The 21,575-nt window shown below is 34.4% G+C and overlaps 1 protein-coding gene across 5 annotated transcripts in view; it reads right to left on the bottom strand.

Moving 5' to 3' along the window:
• Nucleotides 1–21,575, bottom strand: part of LOC138331389 (uncharacterized) — a 157,660-nt gene that overhangs the window by 130,824 nt on the left and 5,261 nt on the right. The window contains exons 1-4 of one of the 5 annotated variants that reach the window (XM_069278976.1): nt 16,228–16,375; nt 15,179–15,316; nt 14,435–14,668; nt 13,295–13,402 (exon numbers count right to left, since the gene is read on the bottom strand). In XM_069278976.1, the coding sequence (XP_069135077.1) occupies nt 14,439–14,668; nt 15,179–15,316; nt 16,228–16,264 (405 nt within the window). In that variant the 5' untranslated portion in view covers nt 16,265–16,375 and the 3' untranslated portion in view covers nt 13,295–13,402; nt 14,435–14,438. Of the gene's footprint in view, nt 1–13,294; nt 13,403–14,434; nt 14,669–15,178; nt 15,317–16,227; nt 16,376–20,886; nt 21,116–21,575 lie in introns of those variants that run through there. The other 4 variants (XM_069278974.1, XM_069278975.1, XM_069278977.1 and 1 more) reach the window with 4 other exon arrangements.

The raw sequence follows: 21,575 nt of genomic DNA, 5'->3' as shown, positions 1-21,575 counted from the left end.
TTAGATGGAAACTTGTCAACGAAATATTTAGGAACTTTTATTATGAATTTAAACGTTAACAATTGAAAACATTATGCCAGAGTTAATTGTGGTCTCGGTCCTTAATGAAGAAAGCTTCAGAATTCACAACATTTTCTGTCTCAGATCCAGACATTTTTTAACCAAATGTCTTGAAAAAATTGGCAGAAATCTGTACTTCCAAATAGATATGACTGCTACTAGCTGTACTAAAGTTCTGTTAAGAATTTGATTACCAAATTTAAACTTAAAATTAAAATGCAAAATTAAAATTTTAAAATGTTTTTACCTTTTATTTGATTAATGTCAAATGACAGCTATATATTAGGATCTAATTAGCATATCATTGTAAATTTCATGTATTCCTACACCATAATTTAAAAGTTAAATGGAGGATTTTTTCAAATTGTATCAGGACAAAGTGTTTGAAAATTCAAACTATAAGCCAGGAAAATGGACTCTGCAGGATTTGGACAGGATCATTAACAAAAAACACGAAATATGGGCTTAATTTTCATTTAAGGACCCAGTAGATTTGAAATGAAAGAAGAAGCATGCACATAGGCTTGCAGTTATTGTGTTTCTTAAAGATTTGAATTTGAAAAAAGTGATGCTGATTGCTCACACCTGTGTCATAATAGTTTATTATGTGTGAACACTGACCATTTTAGTGTTTAAACCACATTATATTAACAATAATAGACTGCATTGTTTTAAATTCAGGTGTATGTTTCTGGTCATTTGGGGTTTAGGGAATGTATGCTTGATTTGAAAATTTGATTGTTAATTTATTTATTTGTCATTTAGGGTATTAGCTATTGTGTCAAGGACACAACATTGTCCGACTACCACCACGTGGAGGTTCCCTCTTTAGGTAGTCATATATATGTAACATTTTTTGTTACATATTTTGGTTAATTCAGAATTCAGATGTTATTGTAACCAAAAATGTCTCTAATAAATTCTCTTTGTCACTCCTTCTCAGTATTGGTGATCCTGAGGTTGATTGTCTCCCCTGCATTGGTGAATGGTGGGATCCAGCTGGCCTTTCCTGTAGTCGGACTTCCGAGCAGACTTGGACTTTTTTGCACGTTCCTTATACTGTTCAGCTACTGATGCCAGACTTCTCTTTCGGACCGTTGGTTTGTATTGGTATTCCCGTTGATGATAGATTTCCTCTCTGTGCTGAGTTGATTGAGCTTGTGCTTGACCACCCCATACAGAGTACCACCAAAATATTGAACTTTCTGCTGTATGGCTATGCTTGCGGTGTTGTTAAGTGTTAATATTGTGTTATCCAATTCTTCCCTCTGCTATTTCTCCCGAAGTCCTGGTTTGCTTGGGTAGAGCCACATTTATGCTCCGGTGACAGCCTTCATTCTTCTGGGTAGATGTGTTTAGCCTCATTGATGTGACAAGCTTCTGTGCTGAGTCTCATTTTGAGGAGCTCTAATAGTAACTCTGGTCTTCTACAGGTGATCATCTGAAGGTGATGTATCTGGTTCGAACTCAGGAACATTGAACAGTAGCCACCAGTTGTCGCCGTCATCTCTAGAGCACACTACAGAATGTTGTTTGCATTTAGCACAGTCACCAGCATAGCATGCACGAAAAACAGTGGCATCTAGCACGGAGGGTAAAGGCTTGGATAGTGTCTATGTTATCATGTCCTTGTACCTTGTGTAGTTCATAATGATTTTGAAAACCAAAAACTACTTCTGGCTTTCAAGTTAGGGCTTGTGAAATATATCTTATGCACATGTGCTCTCATCTGTCTGTCTTTTACGGCCTGGAAACATTGGACTTTAAAACTTATCTCCTACAATGTTGCATTTCCGGAACACAATACTCTACCAACGTGTAGTTGGAAGCCAGTATCTTCACTTTCCACATTGGATGAAAAGTTCTTTCATGGCTTCAATCCATGGCCTTTGTGTCACTTCCCGTTTTCCCCATCTTATGTGTAGCATTCTTATATATCACCCTGACTAATTAAGCTGGTCTCCGATGTCCTTAACCCTGATATGGCATTTTGATCGGAAAAGGCCGTCATGTCAATTCGATGTTGGCTGTACAGTCAGGGTGACCACCAGGACACTTGACGTCATAGCCTTTCCCTCTCAGCCAAGCACCTGTCCAGCACAGTTTGTTGTGCAGAGCACGGCCAGTATGTACTTTTTGGTGTACATGTCTCGATACCGAGGCTGATTCCCTGAGAGGCATTCAGTCCGGGCTTTCTTAGCACTGCCAAATGTTGTGCTGTTGTATCGGCCATCTACTGCTAGTCCAATGGTGCTCGGTGACTCATCTCCTCTCAGGGTGTTGGCTTCTACCACCAGTTTGGTCTTCTCTGACATGTCTTTTTTATTCAAGGCTGTAATATCTCTGGACACTTGGTTTGCTTGGCGCTGCATTCCACTCTTGGCCCCTGCTGGTATATTCAGGTGCCCTAAAATCAGTCGGGCTCCTTTGGTGCTGACAGCCTGGCCACACAAAGCTGAGGGGCACAGGTACTTGTTGATTAAGGCTGGCTTTGGTCCGCGCTTGTTCGAGTCCGCTTCCCTGTACAGCTTGTACAGTGGTGACCTGCATTGACACGTCTCACATTTTACAGCACAGCTCCATCCCAGGGCCCTCCTACGCTCATGTGTCCAGTTTAAAGTCTGGTACTTGGCAATTTCTGGTCTGTCTGTGAGGCATGGAGGCTTATCACATTGTTCCACATTTTTCTGTCCCTTATTTGTAAGATGTACATTACAATCCAGGTACTTGAACAAAGATATAAGACAAGGGTTTTTTGTTTATATTTTTTAGATACAATATTTTTGTACTGCTATTACTGTTGCAATATATGGTCATGTAAATGGTAGTTAAGTTTCACATGTTACCATTGATGACAATGTTTTATTTGATGGTAAATATTGTTTATGATATACATATTTGTAATATCAGAACAATTCATGTGTTCTTCAATAAGCTGTTTAGAGCCTTGTCATTTAATGTAAAAACAGTGTTCTTTTATTTCACATTTGATTGCATAAATAAAGGTTATAAGTCCTGTTCATCCTGTATATTTTATTCTGATTATCTCCCCTTTTTGTCATGCAGTCTTCTCCTGTTTGTGTCATAAGGGACGAAGTGTTTTAATTTATAAACGACAATTTTGTTTGTACAAAATAATGGAAATATGCTATTACATATATACAAAATATAATGATTGATTTTCTTGTTTATAAAACACATGACTTTGTATTTCAAACCACAGGATATGGCACGAAATTTTTTTCCATTACATTTTTTATATATATTTAATACATTTAAGTTTAAAAAAAATGTCGTGCCAGGTCCCTGTGTTTCAAAAAATCTATTTTAGTGACTGTACAGTAAGCTGAATGCATGGTATACAATAAATTCATGGTTATAGTGTGTTTTATTTGATGTCTATTAAGTTTTTTCCCCGTCAAGGTTCCTGTAAGATGTTTCATGATATGTGTAAAACAAAGTATAACAGATTTAAAAACATTTGATTGTTTGGCCCCAAATGTTTTCAAGTTAAATAGTTTATTTTTTTTTTTTATTTTTATATTATTTTTTACAGGATTTTCATTTAACTACAACTCAAAGACTCTCAATACATTCATGGTTACATACACACATATACTGGAAATATCAAAACCTAAGGACATGTCTAGGAGAATATTAGAATCATACCTGATGCATTCTGATTATTATTCATTCCCCAACACTTCACATCCCTTCTTTACTGTGACAATGTTAAATTGGTTCTGGAGAGGTTCGTTAGAGCTGTTAATGTGTAATGTAAATTTATTTATTTTTTTTAGGCCAAAAATAAATGTGTTGTTAACCTCCAGGTGGGTTCACATGTTTACATTTGGCAAAGAAAATTGGGTTGGTTGGTCAGGAGGTTTTTTTTTTTTTTTTTTTTTTTTTTTCTTTTTTTGTGTTTTTCAGTCTAAATGATGGCCGGATAAACACCATGGTCAGTGATCAAAATAACGACTTTTTAATATTATTTCGTAGAGAAGTGGGAAAAAAAAATTATTAGGGTCAGGGTTTTAAAAATTAGGGTCGGTCGGGTAGACCTTAAATCCCTTTTTTTTTTTGGATCACTCGTCTGACTGGAAATTCATAATTCCATATTTGCATATTACAGAGTTATCTGCCCTTGTAGGTAGTATTGATTATGATGTCATGTGTTTCAGAGGGTAATGTTATACTTTTCAGAGAAAATCATTGTGATTTGTGCTCACAAAATCATGACATCACAATGAATACTTACCTGAAAGGGAGCTATTATGCATAGGATTTTAAAACAGTTTGTAATTAATGTTTCAAACATTTTGTTAAGTGTCCCATTGTACTTATAAACAGTAATATTTAAATTCTTATTTTTATTTCTTTCAAGACATATTTGTCATTCTTATTTGATCTTATTAGACATGTGACTCGTAAGTTGTAGTCAAGGTATTTAAAAAAAATCTTTAATTATCTGTAATGAAATACTCTTGCAAGCATGTCTTGCTCACATATAATACCTAAACACTTTCGAAGTGATTTTGTATGTCTGACAAGATTATCGTGCTACGCTTGTGTGAATGGGATTCAGTTTACTATCAACAAAATGAATTAAACATTAAAATATTAATACCAGACCAGTCTTCTCAACAAAATCGTAAAATAGTTAATTGTGTGTAAGATTACTATAATTTATATTTATCACATTTTGTTTTCTAGTCTATTTATTTTTCATGATTACTTGTGTATATATACCAAGGCTATAGAGTAGACACAGATTTCTGTTCTTGTGTTTAGATATCTACACAGTGATGAATGGAAATATGTGATTGATAAGTGAGAATCCACTGTGTATTGTTTGCTATGGAGATTGTTATGTTTGTATATCTGTTACTGTCATCTGCACATAAATAAATTATCTAACAATGCTTGATCATGATTGTGTTTTCTTTCCCTATCAAATCTTGTTCTTGATCAGAGATGCCCTTTAGTACCAGACTTATTCCAATAAACGCCCTGGGATGTGTTTTTTATGGAGGGTGTTAAATTGAACAAAATTTCAGTAACAAATGTATTTGATTACATGTATTGATAGACAGTTGCTTTAGTGTTTTTGGAAAATATTTATCTTGAATATTTGATTGCATTTCCAAGGTAAGATTTGTGACTTGAAAATAAGAAAGTTTCTGATAACAGAGGTGCTGATGTTAGAGACAGGGCGTTTATTGGAATAATTACAGTATTAACTGTCTGTCTGTCTGTCTCTGTCTGTCCGTCCGCCTGTCTGTCTGCGGTCCTGTCCAGAGTTTCCCTCATAAACCTCTATTGCCTTGAAATTACATATGGTAATTATACAAAATAATAATATTAAATTATAAATGATATGCTTGTGTTGCGAGAACCAGAACTGACACCTATGTTTATGCAGATGACACAGAAGCTTTTATAACTTTAAGAAAGGACGAGGACTTTAAAAAAAAGATATATTTCTACCAAGCCATTGGTCATATACAAATTGAGCCGTTGGTCATATTCCCATTGAGCCATCGGGTCATATTCCCATTGACCTATTGGTCATATTTCCATGGAGCCATTGGTGATATTCTCATCAAGCCATTGGTCATATTTCCATTGAGCCATTGGTCAGATTCCCATCGAGCCATTGGTCATATTTCCGTTGAGCCATTGGTCATATTCCCATTGAGCCATTGGTCATATTCCCATTGAGCCATTGGTCTTTATTGGTCATATTCCCATTGATCTGTTGTACATGACATGTAAAATGATGAGGTTAGGACATTAAAATATCGACATATATAGCCACAGACTGAAGAGAAATGCCCAACTTTAAAATTTGTGGATTCTGGGAAAGATATTGGTGTCACCAAAGATGATAAATTTCCTTTGGCAAATGTCTTTAATTGCAGACCATACCAAGAAGGGATTGTCTCCCTTGTTTCACTGATGGACTGAGACCAAAATTGCATACTTCCGGTTTCAGTAGCCACGAATGAAGTCCCTTCAGAAATGTATGTATTTTATGAAAACATGCAGCATGCCCCTGTGAACTTGGTATTTGCCGACAAATTTAATGTAGATGTGTAGTGTATATGTCATTTTAACTGTTATAGTGTGAAATGTTGAATTTTCTTATGTTTTTATTGCTCCAGGATCCTGTGTAAAAAGTCCTTTTTTGACCCCAGCACCTGACCCGGATGTATATAATTGGCACATGGTGACACTTGATGACAGATATCTTGAGAAATTCAGAATTTGTTCCTCGGATATTGACCTTGACCAAGTTAGATGGAAACTTGTGAACGAAATTTTGGGAATTTATTATGAATTTTAACGTTACAATAAAACATATAGCAGAGTTAATTGTGGTCTCGGTCGGCTATTAATAGTCATCTATATTGTTTAAATTCAGGTGTATGTTTCTGGTCTTTCGGGCCGTTGTAGGGATAATGTATGCATGATTTGAAAAATTGATTGTTTATTTTATTTATTTTTGTCATTTAGGGTATTTAGATATGTGTCCAAGGACACACACATTGTCCGACTACCACCACGTGGAGGTTCCCTCTTTAGGTAGTCATATATATATGTAACATTTTTTGTTACATATTTTGGTTAATTCAGAATTCAGATGTTATTGTAACCAAAATGTCTCTAATAAATTCTCTTTGTCACTCCTTCTCAGTATTGGTGATCCTGAGGTTGATTGTCTCCCCTGCATTGGGGTGAATGGTGGGATCCAGCTGGCCTTTCCTGTAGTCGGACTTCCGAGCAGACTTGGACTTTTTTGCATGTTCCTTATACTGTTCAGCTACTGATGCCAGACTTCTCTTTCGGACCGTTGGTTTGTATTGGTATTCCCGTTGATAGATTTCCTCTGTGCTGAGTTGATTGAGCTTGTGCTTGACCTCCCCACACAGAGTACCACCAAAATATTGAACTTTCTGCTGTATGGCTATGCCTGCGGTGTTGTTAAGTGTTAATATTGTGTTATCCATTATCCAATCTTCCCCTCTGCATTTCTCCCGAAGTTCTGGTGCTTTGGTAGAGCCACATTTATGCTCCGGTGACAGCCTTCATTCTTCTGGGTCGATGTGTTTTAGCCTCATTGATGTGACAGCTTCTGTGCTGAGTCTCATTTTGAGGAGCTCTAATAGTAAACTCTGGTCTTCTGGTGTCATCTGAAGGTGATGTATCTGGTTCGAACTCAGGAACATGAACGTAGCCACCAGTTGTCGCCGTCATCTCCAGAGCACACTACAGAATGTTGTTTGCATTTGGCACAGTCACCAGCATAGCACGAAACAGTGGCATCTAGCACGGAGGGTAACAGGCTTGTGATAGTGTCTATGTCTCCCTTGTGTGTTTTCATCAATGACTTTGAAAACCAAACTACTTCTGGCTTTCAAGTCTTGTGAAAATATCTTCTGCACATGTGCTCTCATCTGTCTGGTACGGCCTGGAAACATGGACTCGCTGAACTTAGCACTGTTGCATTTCCGGAACAGTGCTCTGCCAACGTGTGTTGGGTCAGCCAGTCTCTCCACTTTCCACATTGGATGCAAGGCTTTCATGGCTTCCTCCAGGCCTTTGGCTCCCGTTCCGTCCCCATCTGTCGTAGCATATCTTATCAGCACACCCTGACTGGTAAGCTGGTCTCCGATGTCCTTTCCCATGGCATACTCGGAAAGGCCGTCATGTCGTTCGATGTTGGCTGTACAGTCAGGGTGACCACCAGGACACTTGACTTGACGTCATAGCCTTTCCCTCTCAGCCAAGCACCTGTCCAGCACAGTTTTGTTGTGCACGGGCGAATAAGGACAATGCATTTATATATTTACTTAGAAAACAAAACCCTCTCATCGAGAGAACAAGTATTATATATCTAGATTGAGCTCAAGTTCCTTAATGAGTATCAAATTATCATAATCCATAATCATATTCTAATTAAAATTGAACACATTCATATATTGAATCTTTTATCATGGTTACAAGTTCAATAAATTAATACTTGCAAAGGGTGATAACTCCGTACGTAACTCTCCAATGATTTGTGTGTTAAATGTTACAGCCTGTTCGTCTGTGAACGACTGTTCTTCGTTCGACTGTACATCATTCGGCCTAGCCGCGAACACGCCCCGCCATTGTTTTGATAACCACTGTAGATGTGAAGGTCAAGGCCACACCCACAATCATGGTCACCAAACTGGAACTGGACATCATCATCAAAACTAAGGTGATCGGTTTGTTTGGCCCTCAATAAACACAGATATCTACACGAGAAACGATCTTATGTACGTTAATAACGCGAACGTCCTTTTATTCTGACTCGGAAGATAGAAATAATTAAAGGTGTTTACACCTGTATATGGATGGCAATGACTTATTTGTGTAAACAGATGCAAGTATTGCAAATATTACACCGTGAATTGTTTACTCATTCAAAATAAACACTCGCGAATATATCCCTCTACAGTAATTGAGAATACAATAGTAATCGCAGTATGAGACTAAAGCATTTAGAAAAAATAAGAATCATACTCTGTTACATGTACCTGGTGATTTATTGAAGTGGCCCTAGTTTTATAACTTATTTAAAAGTTCTTCCATTATAAAGAGTTTTTTTTCTGTAATTTTTATTTCAAAGGACTCTTTTATTGTAAGGAGGTGTCATGTTATGTTGCCCATACCCTTTTCCTATAAACTTTAGTTTTTTCTGTGTTTCAGATGAGAGGTTCATGTAATTGCCAGCTGATTTGGAATAAAATGATTAAAACATTTCAAAACGTATTAATTTGTTTGAGTTATGTTATATACCGTTCACTGCAATTGTCTGCTACAACCCACTTTGAAAAAATAACGCACTTTGAGAAATTATTTCGAAGTGGGTTAAATATGGTGCATGTTCTACTCACTTCGATTTCATTTCAAATTACGTGGACTTGCACCATATTTAATCCACTTTGAAATACTTTTTCAAATTGCGTTAATTGTATAAAGTGGGTTGTAACAATGAAATTTCCTGTTCATCACGTCAAACCTAAGTATAAATCACCATTGACCGATCTGCATACAGATGTCTCCCTAAAACACGACAGAGAATTTGGAAACGTTACGTGTTTCGGTTTCTCCTGCCAGTCGATGATACGCTGCATTCGTTGATAAACAAACAGGAAGCCCCATTGTAATATACAAACCTTTCCAATCTACCCCCTACCATTTTAAGAATCAGTTCCTACCAAAATCTAAAACTACAACAAAAATCTTCCATTTCCAATCTTTATACTGATCTAAACAAGGAAACTATAACAGCATCCGATCTTGAAGGGGCTAATATTCTCGCTGAATACTTTCAAACGGTGTTTACTAGAGAATCAAACGTCCAATATCGATAAAGTAAACTGGTAAACCAATTGGAACTAATCAAAGGACTCGATACGGCATGTTGGTAAGCAAAAGCCAGTTTGGTTTCATTGATGGAAGATCTACGGCTTCGATAAAGGTTATGGATTAATTGACAGAAATATTAGGTGGATGTGTCGATGTATTTATTGTGATTTCATGAAAGTTTTTAATGAAGTTCCCCATCAACGCCTAATGTATAAACTCGAAATATACGGAACTTCTGGGAGGTTCTCTATTTCGATATCCAACCTTTTGCTTGGACAAAAACAGAAGGCCGTCATCAACGGAGCGAAATCAGAATGGAATCATTTAATAAGTGGTATATCACAAGGATCAGTTTCGCGGACGATACGGAGACATTAAGGGCAATTTACAAACAGGAGGATTATGGGATCTTACAGAAAGACATGTACAAGATAATAACTTTCACGTACAAGATACTTACTTGTACGTACAAGATACTATATTGTACGTACAAGATACTAAGTTGTACGTACAAGATAATAGCATGTACGTACAAGATACTATCTTGTACGTACAAGATACTAAGTTGTACGTACAAGATACTAACTTGTACGTACAAGATTAAAGATTAAATTATAAAGTGGCCCTAATACGCCGCCGTAGGTTGTATGACATTACATGTCTTAGTTTTCTCCTTAAATGATATCTAATCAATTTTGGAAGGTGAAGATGCAAATCGCCTCACGTCACCCACTCCGTTCAGATCACCATGTTATAGGGACCGCAGAATCAAACTAAAAACTTTCTGGAAATCTTCCTTTAGTTGCAAGATTTCATAGAGAGGTGAATGTTTCGGAGCCTGCTGATTGGGTATCCAGGGTGCATCAGTTTCAAATGTTTATGTTCGGGTTGGGAAATATATGTCGATAAAATAAATAATTTAAAAGAAACTAATCCTTTCAAAATTGTTTCTGACAGGATGAGGTAATCATATTGAAATGTTAAGAACATTTTTGTAATTTTTCGGTGTGGAATTTATTCTTTTAATTTGTGGAGAAATCCTGCTGACCCTATTTAATGGGCAAGAAGAGTACCTCGCCCCTAGTTTTGTCAAGGCAAAGCCTAACCGCCCGACAGGGACAAAGCAACCGATCATTCTCCTTAGACTCAATAGAGACTGTAAAGGAAGGAATCCTAATTGGACCGGCTGCAAACCAGGAACCGGATCAATGAGTAGGGTAATGACAGAGCTATTTTTTGACACATTACGAAAAACATCCGACGCTAATATTTGATGTGATTATTAAAGTTAGACACAACACGACCAACATCAATAACTGATATTTGAATTGTTGATGTCATAGATATACAATAAACCTCAATCTTGCAAACGCTTACTCACAATTCCGTTTACATATAGCGGTTATAACTTTTATGTTATCAATACAAAATACTTAATACAAAATGTTCAAATGAAAGATATTTATCGCTGACAGAGCAAAATAAATGGTTATTATTTCAACAATAATTGGACCCGTGTTAATTTAATGAACTCTCAGCGCAATAGTTATAGTTTATTTACGTGAAGACGGAGTGTCAATTTGGGCCTTCTGGCGGCCATGACCGAAAAGCATTATTTTTTTGGTTTACAGATACCCGTGAGTTAGAACATTATGATTTGACATATAATTAAGGTCAGGTGAGAGTTCATTGTGAGTTATGGAGGGTTTCACAGGTGGGTCACTTTTCTATTTTGTTGGAACCAAATGATATTTTTTAATGACTTTTCATGAATAATAATGCATTTATTTGTTGAAAACATTTTGAAAATATAACTTAGTGTCAAAAATGCATTTTAGGCAACACTTAATTTTTAAAATTGTCAAAAATGTAAGAATCAAGTTAATCTGATGCCATAATGTACCAGAAAAAATGTTATATATCATATTAGATTGCATTGAGCAATATATTTGTACAATAATATTGTAAACTTTGGCAAAGAATATTGAAATATTCGAGTTCGATCTAGGAACTGGAAACCAACTTCGGCTCTCCATTATTTTTGTCATTGTGCAGTTGGCATTCATACTTCAATTATCAATTCATTGCTTATATCAAACTTCACGGAACGTCCCTGGATAGCCGTAGACAAACAAACGTATATTTCACATTTATCAGCTGTGTTGTTTCACGATTTTCACATGCATGACGTCATATAATCACGAAAGTACGAAAAATCAGAAATTATTTGTGAACTATATCACGAGCTATCAAGGGCAAGACCATCACTGTAGGTCACGTGTCCTGGGAATTTTGTGATAAGTTATTGTTAAAACTATTGATCAAGGAAGACAACAGAAATAGAAATGTATACTATTTTATGTATTTTTATTTGTCACCTTTACAACTAAGTGTTAATTTCATTTATTTTTCACTTTTAGAAATATTTCGATAATTCGGTCTCTGAACAACTGAAAATAACACGTTTCATTTTTCAAAAAAAATTCACCATAAAGGTATTTGAAGGTCTTTATACGTCTTCTCCCTACAAAATAGGAACGCACTTACAATGATTGTCGTCTCAATGGAAGGGAGATAACTCAAATATGATTATTACTTTGATAGACGACGATGAATATACATAACATATATGTGTGGCCATAAGTATACACAAATATAATTTTATGTTGCATATAGGAAATTATGAACTAATAAGAACATGTTTCCTTGACGGATAATCAAATAATTTTGAATGTCACACAAAAAAACAAATAAGATATGCCAAAAATCATTGATTTGTCTAACTGGCATCAAAGGTAATCTATTAATTCGTTATTTATCTACTGATATCCAGAAGATTCATATGTACAGTTCACTTTTTGAAAGTCGACATGACTCGGACCAAAAATTCTCAAGGAGGTGGGATGTGATGGCTTTTTGGCCTGTTAAGAAATAATTAGGCGTTCATTTCAAATCCAAATAAACTTTCCGGAGGAGGCATTGGCGCAATTGTTTTTCTCTGAAAATGTCTTAATTTCACTGGTAATAAATGTGGCGAATGCCAAATTTATATATCGAATAATGTTGTGTTTTCAACAGTACTGATCCAAATATTTCCAATAACTTGAGTCGTGAAAATCAGTTAGTTTTACTCCGAAATCTAAGCTAAAATCACCTGATCAGACCCGTGCCTTCGGGTACTTTGTTGACAGAACACCGTTCACTGAATATCGACAGTTAAACACTAGCAGTAGAATTTTAAAAACTGCCATCTAAAATGAGCTGATGAAAATACCTTTGTTTATAGTGTCGTTCATATAAAATCAACTGTGTATGGCTCATACCTATTTGATTCTGATCTGTTTTATATATTGGTAAAACATTTTTGTCCATTTTTTGGAAAATCTCGTTTGACTGGTATGTTCGATAGACTGTTACACTCTAAGTAGGCTTGACACAGTTTTGTTATCATTTTAAACTCTGTATGAAATACAATCATTCTTACTTGAAAAATAGCTGTTCATTAGGAGCACTATAAACTACATCTAAAATAATACGTACAATTTCGAGGCTTGTAATTTTTTGTTTAAAAATATCTTTAACAATATTCGCAAATGTTGGAACAATAAAACAATATATGGCAAAATGAAACAATTATGCTGAGTGATCCTAGCCGACATTGGTATTATCTTTATACATTTTACGTAACACATATCATGTTCCCCTTATCTAGTGCATCGTATCAAATAAACCTGGTCATATGAAGGGGGAGCGATAAAATTATCCCCCTAAAAAGTCGATTGAAGAGTCTTTATTTCTCTGTGTTTGTGGTAAATGACTGTCAAAACAATGATAGATTTATAAAATTTATTTGCTCAAAGATAAATCAAAGGAATTAAGGCATTTGAAGTCAATTGTTTGTCATTCTTCGAAATTGTTGGAACCTGAATGAATCTCCCACCTGCAACACAAGAAAATTACAAAAAAATAAATATCCTGTCCATCTATAGTCACAGGTAAACAAGGTATTGTTATATATCGTCAGTATATATAGTTTCAGCTATTAAATACATATTGTTACATTTCGTCAGTATATAGTTACGGCTATGAAATAGTTACTGTTACATTTCGTCAGTATATAGTTACAAGTATGGAATATATGTTTGTTACATTTCGTCAGTATATTATCACAGCTATGAAATAGATATTGGTACATTTCGTCAGTATATTGTCACAGCTATGAAATGATATTGGTTACACTTCGTCAGATATTGTCACAGTTATGAATATAGATATTGGAACATTTCGTCAGTATATAGTTTCAGCTATGAAATAGTTACTGTAACATTTCGCCACTATGAAATAGTTACTGTAACATTTCGCCATTACATTTAGCTAGCATATGGTTAAAACTGTGGAATAGGTTATTTTATATTTAGCTTACATTTAGCTAATGCCGTTTTGGAATTATTACAGTATCAATATTTGAGGTCACGCTTAAGATAAAATGACAATCGTCACCTAATCAGTGGTCAGTTTTACTGTTGTTGTTGTTCATTGTTACCTGGTCAGTTTGGATGGTGGTGTTGTCATTGTTACCTTGCCGGTTTTGATGTCATTGTGTTGTTTGTCATTGTTACCTTGTCAGTTTGATGGTGTTGTTGTCATTGTTACCTGGTCAGTTTGATGGTGTTGTTGTCATTGTTACCTGGTCAGTTTGATGGTGTTGTTGTCATTGTTACCTTGTCAGTTTGATGTTGCTGTTGTCCTGTTCAGTTGTTACCTTGTCAGTTTGATGATGTTGTTTGTCATTGTTACCTTGTCAGTTGTGATGTTGTTGTTACTTGTCAGTTTGATGTGTGTTACATTGTTACCTTGTCAGTTTGTGTCAGTTTGGTCGTTTGATGGTTTGTTGTCATTGTTACCTGGTCAGTTTAATGGTGTTGTTGCCATTGTTACCTGGTCAGTTTTGATAGTGTTGTTGGATTGTTACCTGGTCAGTTTTGATGGTGTTGTTGTGGTGCATTGTTATGATGCTGTTGTCCAGTTTGGTGTTGGTCAGTACTAGGTGGGAGATGCTCTCCTGGTGCTGGTTGCTGATGACCTTGGTGGTTATGTCCCAAACCCTCACAAGCACAGTGGTTATCTACACAGTGGTAGTTGTGGGAGTGGGGTCCGTGTTGCTGGGCACAGTTAATTGTGCTACAATCATCAGCTGTGGTACACGCTGTAAGATACATACATACAAGTTATAGTGAAATTGCCGAGAAACTGATTCTAGTGCTATCTTTTAATTAATATGAAAACAATTATCAAACTTAATTTATATCACATTGGTCTTTAATGGAATGTATATGTAGAACAATTTTCATTCCGGAACCCTGTACTTTTGACTCATTATGTTACGTGATAACATACTTTTGACTCACTATATCACATTATATTATGTACTTTTTGACTCATATATAACGGATTACTTTTGACATTATATCACATGATATCATATTTTTGACTCTTTATATAACTGTGATAACGTACTTTTGACTCAGGATATCACATGGATATCATATTTTTTACTCTTCACGTGATAACGTAACTTTTGACTAGGTACGCTTGGCTTATTGTCTCACGCTATAGACCTTCATTATCTCGCGTTTTCCTTGACTTAATATCACACATTTCCCCTGACTCACTATATCAAATTAACTCTACATCTTTCCCTTAGTCGGTCACTTACATGGGTTAGCTGTGTTGAGGTGAACACAGGTACACAGGTGCTGTCCGGCTACTTCCACGCATTTCTTGGTTCCAGCAGTGCACGTTGTGTCATGACAATTATCCGTATGAATGCAGGTTTCACAAACCGCAAAGGCCACTGTATATTAAGTATACAATACATAAACAATATTTCATTTGTCATGTGATTATAATCATGTAGTATATAAAAGGATGTTATTTCATTTGCCATACAATGATAATTATGTATTATATAAACAAAATGTATTTCATTTGTCATATAATGATAATTTTGTAGTATATAAAAAGGACATTTTTCATTTGTCATATAATGATAATTATGTATGATATAAACAGGATTTGTTTTATTTATCATATAATAATGATTATTCAATTGATTCATGTTAGAAAGCTACTGTACACAGTTATTTATAAGTAACCAGTTATTATACATTTGAGATAGATTAAACACTAGTTACAATGTCACTAACAGAGAAACTATGCTGGCCCGTGTATGTTTAATTGTTTTTGTATTGGATCCCCTTATAATCTAATGTTCGTTATCTTTCAGTTATTTATCATTACAAACACATATTTGATCCTTTAATCTGCGTGATTAGCATTGTATCATCTCATTTTACATTAGTCCCGATTGATCTATAGTACCAGGTAATCGGGAGGACAAATGTAACCGGATAAATTAAATATTTATATTTCCTCTTAATTCAGACTCCATGAACCTACCATTGTTAACTTGAAGCATTGTTCAATAAACTATTGCAAGTCGACGTGGGAATAGAATTATCAATTTAAAAACAGAAAGTAGTTCTCTTTATTCGAAGTCTCATTAATAGGTGAGTTTTATTAATTAAAAAGAGATCAAAATCAATAGAAAAAATGCCAAAACGCTTGCGCTTAAGCACTGTCTGTGATATACTTGCAAAAGTTCCAAATTTTAAGATGAAAACTAAACAAAATATAAAAATTTACTATATTTCTATATATGTTATCTACACCAGTGTTGTCCTTAAATAGAACAGATCTACTAACCACAAAGAGCCAGAACCAGTCCTGTAAGAGTGTTCATTATGTCTGCCTGTAGTCCAGTGGTACGGGAAGAACCTATCCAAGCCTTTTATAGTCCTCATTCCACCGACATATCAGCACCAGATGGCTATCGCTGTTTTATCCCAAGTCACATTTTTTGACTTACATATCTGGGAAGTTATGTTTATTTATAGAAATTGTCATGTCAACGGATATTTGATGTGCTAATTAAAGCTAGACACAAAACGACAAACCTCAATAACTCATGTAATATTTGGTTTGTTGATGTGATAGGTATAAAATAAACCTCAATCTTGCAAACGCTTACTCATAATTCCGTTTTACAGTTTTGAATTCATTTTACCAAACAAATTTATATTACAAAAACGATTAAATGTACAAAATATCAAAATAAAAGATGTACATCGCTGAGACATCCAAATAAATATCGAAGTGCAAATGTATTTGTTCAGAGCATTATCATTTTAATGTTCAAGATAAGTAATAAACTTGACATTTTTCAGCAGTCGTAGAAGTGTTTAGAGTGAAACCCTTAGTAAATGAAAACAAAAACAGATTTACATTTGTAATGTGTCTACATTGTACATGTAGCACTTTTTTAATAAGTAATACACGTAATGTTTCGAAGCCATCGTTCAGATTTGTAACTGAACTAAAGGATAATTGAATGACCTTTTTTTTATTCCTGTGACGATATACAACATAAAACGATATGATAGAGAGAGTTTGAACAACTGAGCGAGTACGTGTATATTGTAAATTAACTTAACATAATGTTGTGTGCGTGTACGTGTTAAGGAACGTTGTTAGATGAGCGTTGATTGTCTTAAAAGTGAGTCCATAACGTATAGAATTTATCGTTATAAATAAATGTACATCGCAAATGTTCTTTGGTAATGATTGTTGCGACGCGTCTTTAACGAGCTTTCAGCGCAGTCCCCAATAATTTATTGTTGACACCTGATTTACGTACATGTATCAGAAGTAATGCTAACTTTGCCGAAAAGTCAAAAGTTATTTTTTCTTTTTTAAATGTATTTTTAAAACTGACTCAAGCCAGTTTGTAACTTAAGCTGAATCTAATTTAAGAACAACGTTAAATATAGCAATAGGTCTGCAGTGTTTTGATAAATATTTGATAAATAGATATGCCATGTTTGTTTTCATTATACACCATCTTGCTATTATCAAATTAAGATATATTATGTTACTAGTTTAAAGATTAAAAACAAATTCGGAAACGTAGTATCATGTCTTTAATTAATCCTACCGTTATTGCCTCATCAAAACGTTAATTGCCAATTTGGCCTATCTTAATCTTATCGGATCGTCCCTGGTAGCCGTAGACAAACAAACGTATATTTTACATTTATCAGCTGTGTTGTTTCACGATTTTCACATGCATGACGTCATCTAATCACGAAAGTACAAATAATCGAAAATTATATGTGAACAATATCACGAGCTATCAAGGGCAAGGCCAAAACTGTTGGTCACGTGTCCTGGGATGTTTTTGATAAGTTATTGTTAATAATATTGAACAAGGAAGACAACAGAAATAGAAATGTGTATTTAATATATTTCATTTGTCACCATTAAATCTAATATATTATATATTTATTTCATTTATTGTTTTACTTTAAAAAACATTTTGATAATTAGGTCCTTCAACAGCTAAAAATAACACTTTTCTTATTTAATCTGGTTGTATGACATTACATGTCTTAGTTTTCTCCTTAAATGATATCTAATCAATTTTGGAAGGTGAAGATGCAAATCAGTTTCAAATGTTTATCTTCGGGTTGGGAAATATATGTAGATAAAATAAATAATTTAAAAGAAAATAATCCTTTCAAAATTGTTTCTGACAAGATGAGATAATCAATATTGGAATATTATGAACATTTTAGTCAATTTTCGGTGTGGAATTTAATTTTTAATATGTGTAGAAATCCTGCAGACCCTATTTAATGGGCAAGAATAGTACCTCGCCCCCTATTTTTAACAAGGCGAAAACCTGAGCGCCCGACAGGGACAAAGCAACCGATCATTCTCCTCCGACTCAATAGAGACTGTAAAGGAAGGAATCCTAATGGGACCGGCTACAAACCAGGAACCGGATCAATGAGTAGGGTAACGACAGAGCTATCTTTTTTGACACAATACGAAAAACATCAGAAGCTGATATTTGATGTGATAATTGAAGTTAGACACAACGCGACAAACATCAATAACTGATATTTGAATTGTTAATGTCATAGGTATAAAATAAACCTCAATCATGCAAACGTTTACTCACAATTCCGTTTACATATAGCGGTTATAATTTTATTTTATCAATACATAAAACCAAATACAAAATGTTCAAATGAAAGATATTTATCGCTGGCAGAGCAAAATAAATGGTCATTATTTCAACAATAATTGGACCCGTGTTGATTTAATGAACTCTCAGTGCAATAGTTATAGTTGATTTACTTGAAGAAGGAGTGTCAATTTGCGCCTTCCGGCGGCCAAGGCCGAAAAGCATTATTTTTTTGTTTACAGATACCCGTGAGTTAGAACATTACGATTTGACATATAATTAAGGTCAGGTGAGAGTCCATCGTGAGTTATGGAGGGTTTCACAGGTGGGTCACTTTTCTGTTTTGTTTGAACCAAATGATATTTTTAATGACTTTTCATGAATAATAATGCATTTATTTGTTGAAAACATTTTGAAAATATAACTTAGTGTCAAAAAATACATTGTAGGTCACAGTGACCTAATTTTTAAAAATGTCAAAAATGTAAGAATCAAATGAATCTGGTGCCATGATGTACCAGAAAAAAATGTTATATATCATATTAGATTGCATTGAGCAAAATATTTGTATAATAATATTGTAAAATTTTGCAAAGAATATTGAAATATTTGAGTTCGATCTAGGAACTGGAAACCAACTTCGGCCCTCCATTATTTTTGTCATTGTGCAGTTGGCATTCATACTTTAATTATCAATTCATTGCTTATATCAAACTTCACGGATCGTCCCTGGTAGCCGTAGACAAACAAACGTATATTTTACATTCATCAGCTGTGTTGTTTCACGATTTTCACATGCATGACGTCATATATCACAAAAGTACAAATAATCGGAAATGATATGTGAACAATATCACGAGCTATCAAGGGCAAGGCCAAAACTGTTAGTCACGTGTCCTGGAAATTTTGTGATAAGTTATTGTTAAAACTATTGATCAAGGAAGACAACAGAAATAAAAATGTATACTATTTTATGTATTTTTATTTGTCACCATTACAACTGAGTGTTAATTTCATTTATTTTTCACTTTTAGAAATATTTCGATAATTCGGTCTCTGAACAACTGAAAATAACACGTTTCATTTTTCAAAAGATTTTCACCATAAAGGTATTTGAAGGTCTTTATACGTCTTTTCCCTACAAAATAGGAATGCACTTACAATGATTGTCGTCTCAATGGAAGGGAGATAACTCAAGTATGATTATGTCTTTGATAGACGACAATGAATAATACATAACATATATGTGTGACCATAAGTATACACAAATAAAATTTTATGTTGCATATAGGAAATTATGAACTAATAAGCACATGTTTCCTTGACGGATAATCAAATAATCTTGAATGTCAATAAAAAAATAAAAAGATATGCCAAAAATCATTGATTCAAATGACTAACGTTTGTCTAACTTGCATAAAAGGTTATCTATTAATTCGTTATTCATCTATTGATATCCAGAAGATTCATATGTACAGTTCACTTCTTGAAAGTCGACATGACTCGGACCAAAAATTGTCAAGGCGGTGGGATGTGATGGCTTTTTGGCGTGTTAAGAAATAAATAGGCGTTCATTTCAAATCCAAATAAACTTTCCGGAGGAGGCATTGGCGCAATTGTTTTTTTCTGAAAATGTCTTAATTTCACTGGTAATAAATGTGGCGAATGCCAAATTCATATATCGAATAATGTTGTGTTTTCAACAGTACTGATCCAAATATTTCCAGTAACTTGAGTCGTGAAAATCATTTAGTTTTACTCCGAAATCTAAGCTTAAATTACATGATCAGACCCGTGCCTTCGGGTACTTTGTTGAAAGAACACCGTTCATTGAATATTGACAGTTAAACACTTACAGTAGAATTTAAAAAACTGACATCTAACATTATCTAATGAAAATACCGTTTATAGTGTCGTTTTTATAAAATTAACTGTTTATGGCTCATACCTATTTGATTTTGATCTGTTTTATGTGTTGGTAAAACATTTTTGTCCATTTTTTGGAAAATCTCGTTTGACTGGTATGTTCGATAGACTGTTACAGTCTAAGTAGGCTGGACACAGTTTTGTTATCATTTTAAACTCTGTATGAAATACAATCATTCTTACTTGAAAAACAGCTGTTCATTAGGAGCACTATAAACTACATCTAAAATAATACGTACAATTTCGAGGCTTGTAATTTTTTGTTTAAAAATATCTTTAACAATATTCGCAAATGTTGGAACAATAAAACAATATATGGCAAAATGAAACAATTATGCTGAGTGATCCTAGCCGACATTGGTATTATCTTTATACATTTTACGTAACACATATCATGTTCCCCTTATCTAGTGCATCGTATCAAATAAACCTGGTCATATGAAGGGGGAGCGATAAAATTATCCCCCTAAAAAGTCGATTGAAGAGTCTTTATTTCTCTGTGTTTGTGGTAAATGACTGTCAAAACAATGATAGATTTATAAAATTTATTTACTCAAAGACAAATCGAAGGAATTAAGGCATTTGAAGTCAATTGTTTGTCATTCTTCGAAATTGTTGGAACCTGAATGAATCTCCCACCTGCAACACAAGGAAATTACAAAAAAATAAATATCCTGTTCATATATAGTCACAGGTAAACAAGGTATTGTTATATATCGTCAGTATATATAGTTTCAGCTATTAAATACATATTGTTACATTTCGTCAGTATATAGTTACGGCTATGAAATAGTTACTGTTACATTTCGTCAGTATATAGTTACAAGTATGGAATATATGTTTGTTACATTTCGTCAGTATATTATCACAGCTATGAAATAGTTATTGGTACATTTCGTCAGTATATTGTCACAGTTATGAAATAGATATTGGAACATTTCGTCAGTATATAGTTTCAGCTATGAAATAGTTACTGTAACATTTCGCCATTACATTTAGCTAGCATATGGTTAAAACTGTGGAATATGGTTATTTTTATATTTAGGCTTACACTTTAGAGCTAATGCCGTTTTGGATTATTATTACAGTATATATTTGA

The sequence above is a fragment of the Argopecten irradians genome, chromosome 9 (genome assembly GCF_041381155.1).
Source record: "Argopecten irradians isolate NY chromosome 9, Ai_NY, whole genome shotgun sequence".
NCBI lineage: Eukaryota > Metazoa > Mollusca > Bivalvia > Pectinida > Pectinidae > Argopecten > Argopecten irradians.
The sequence above is the reverse complement of the archived record's forward strand: the minus strand, read 5'-3'. Positions and strand labels throughout refer to the sequence as shown.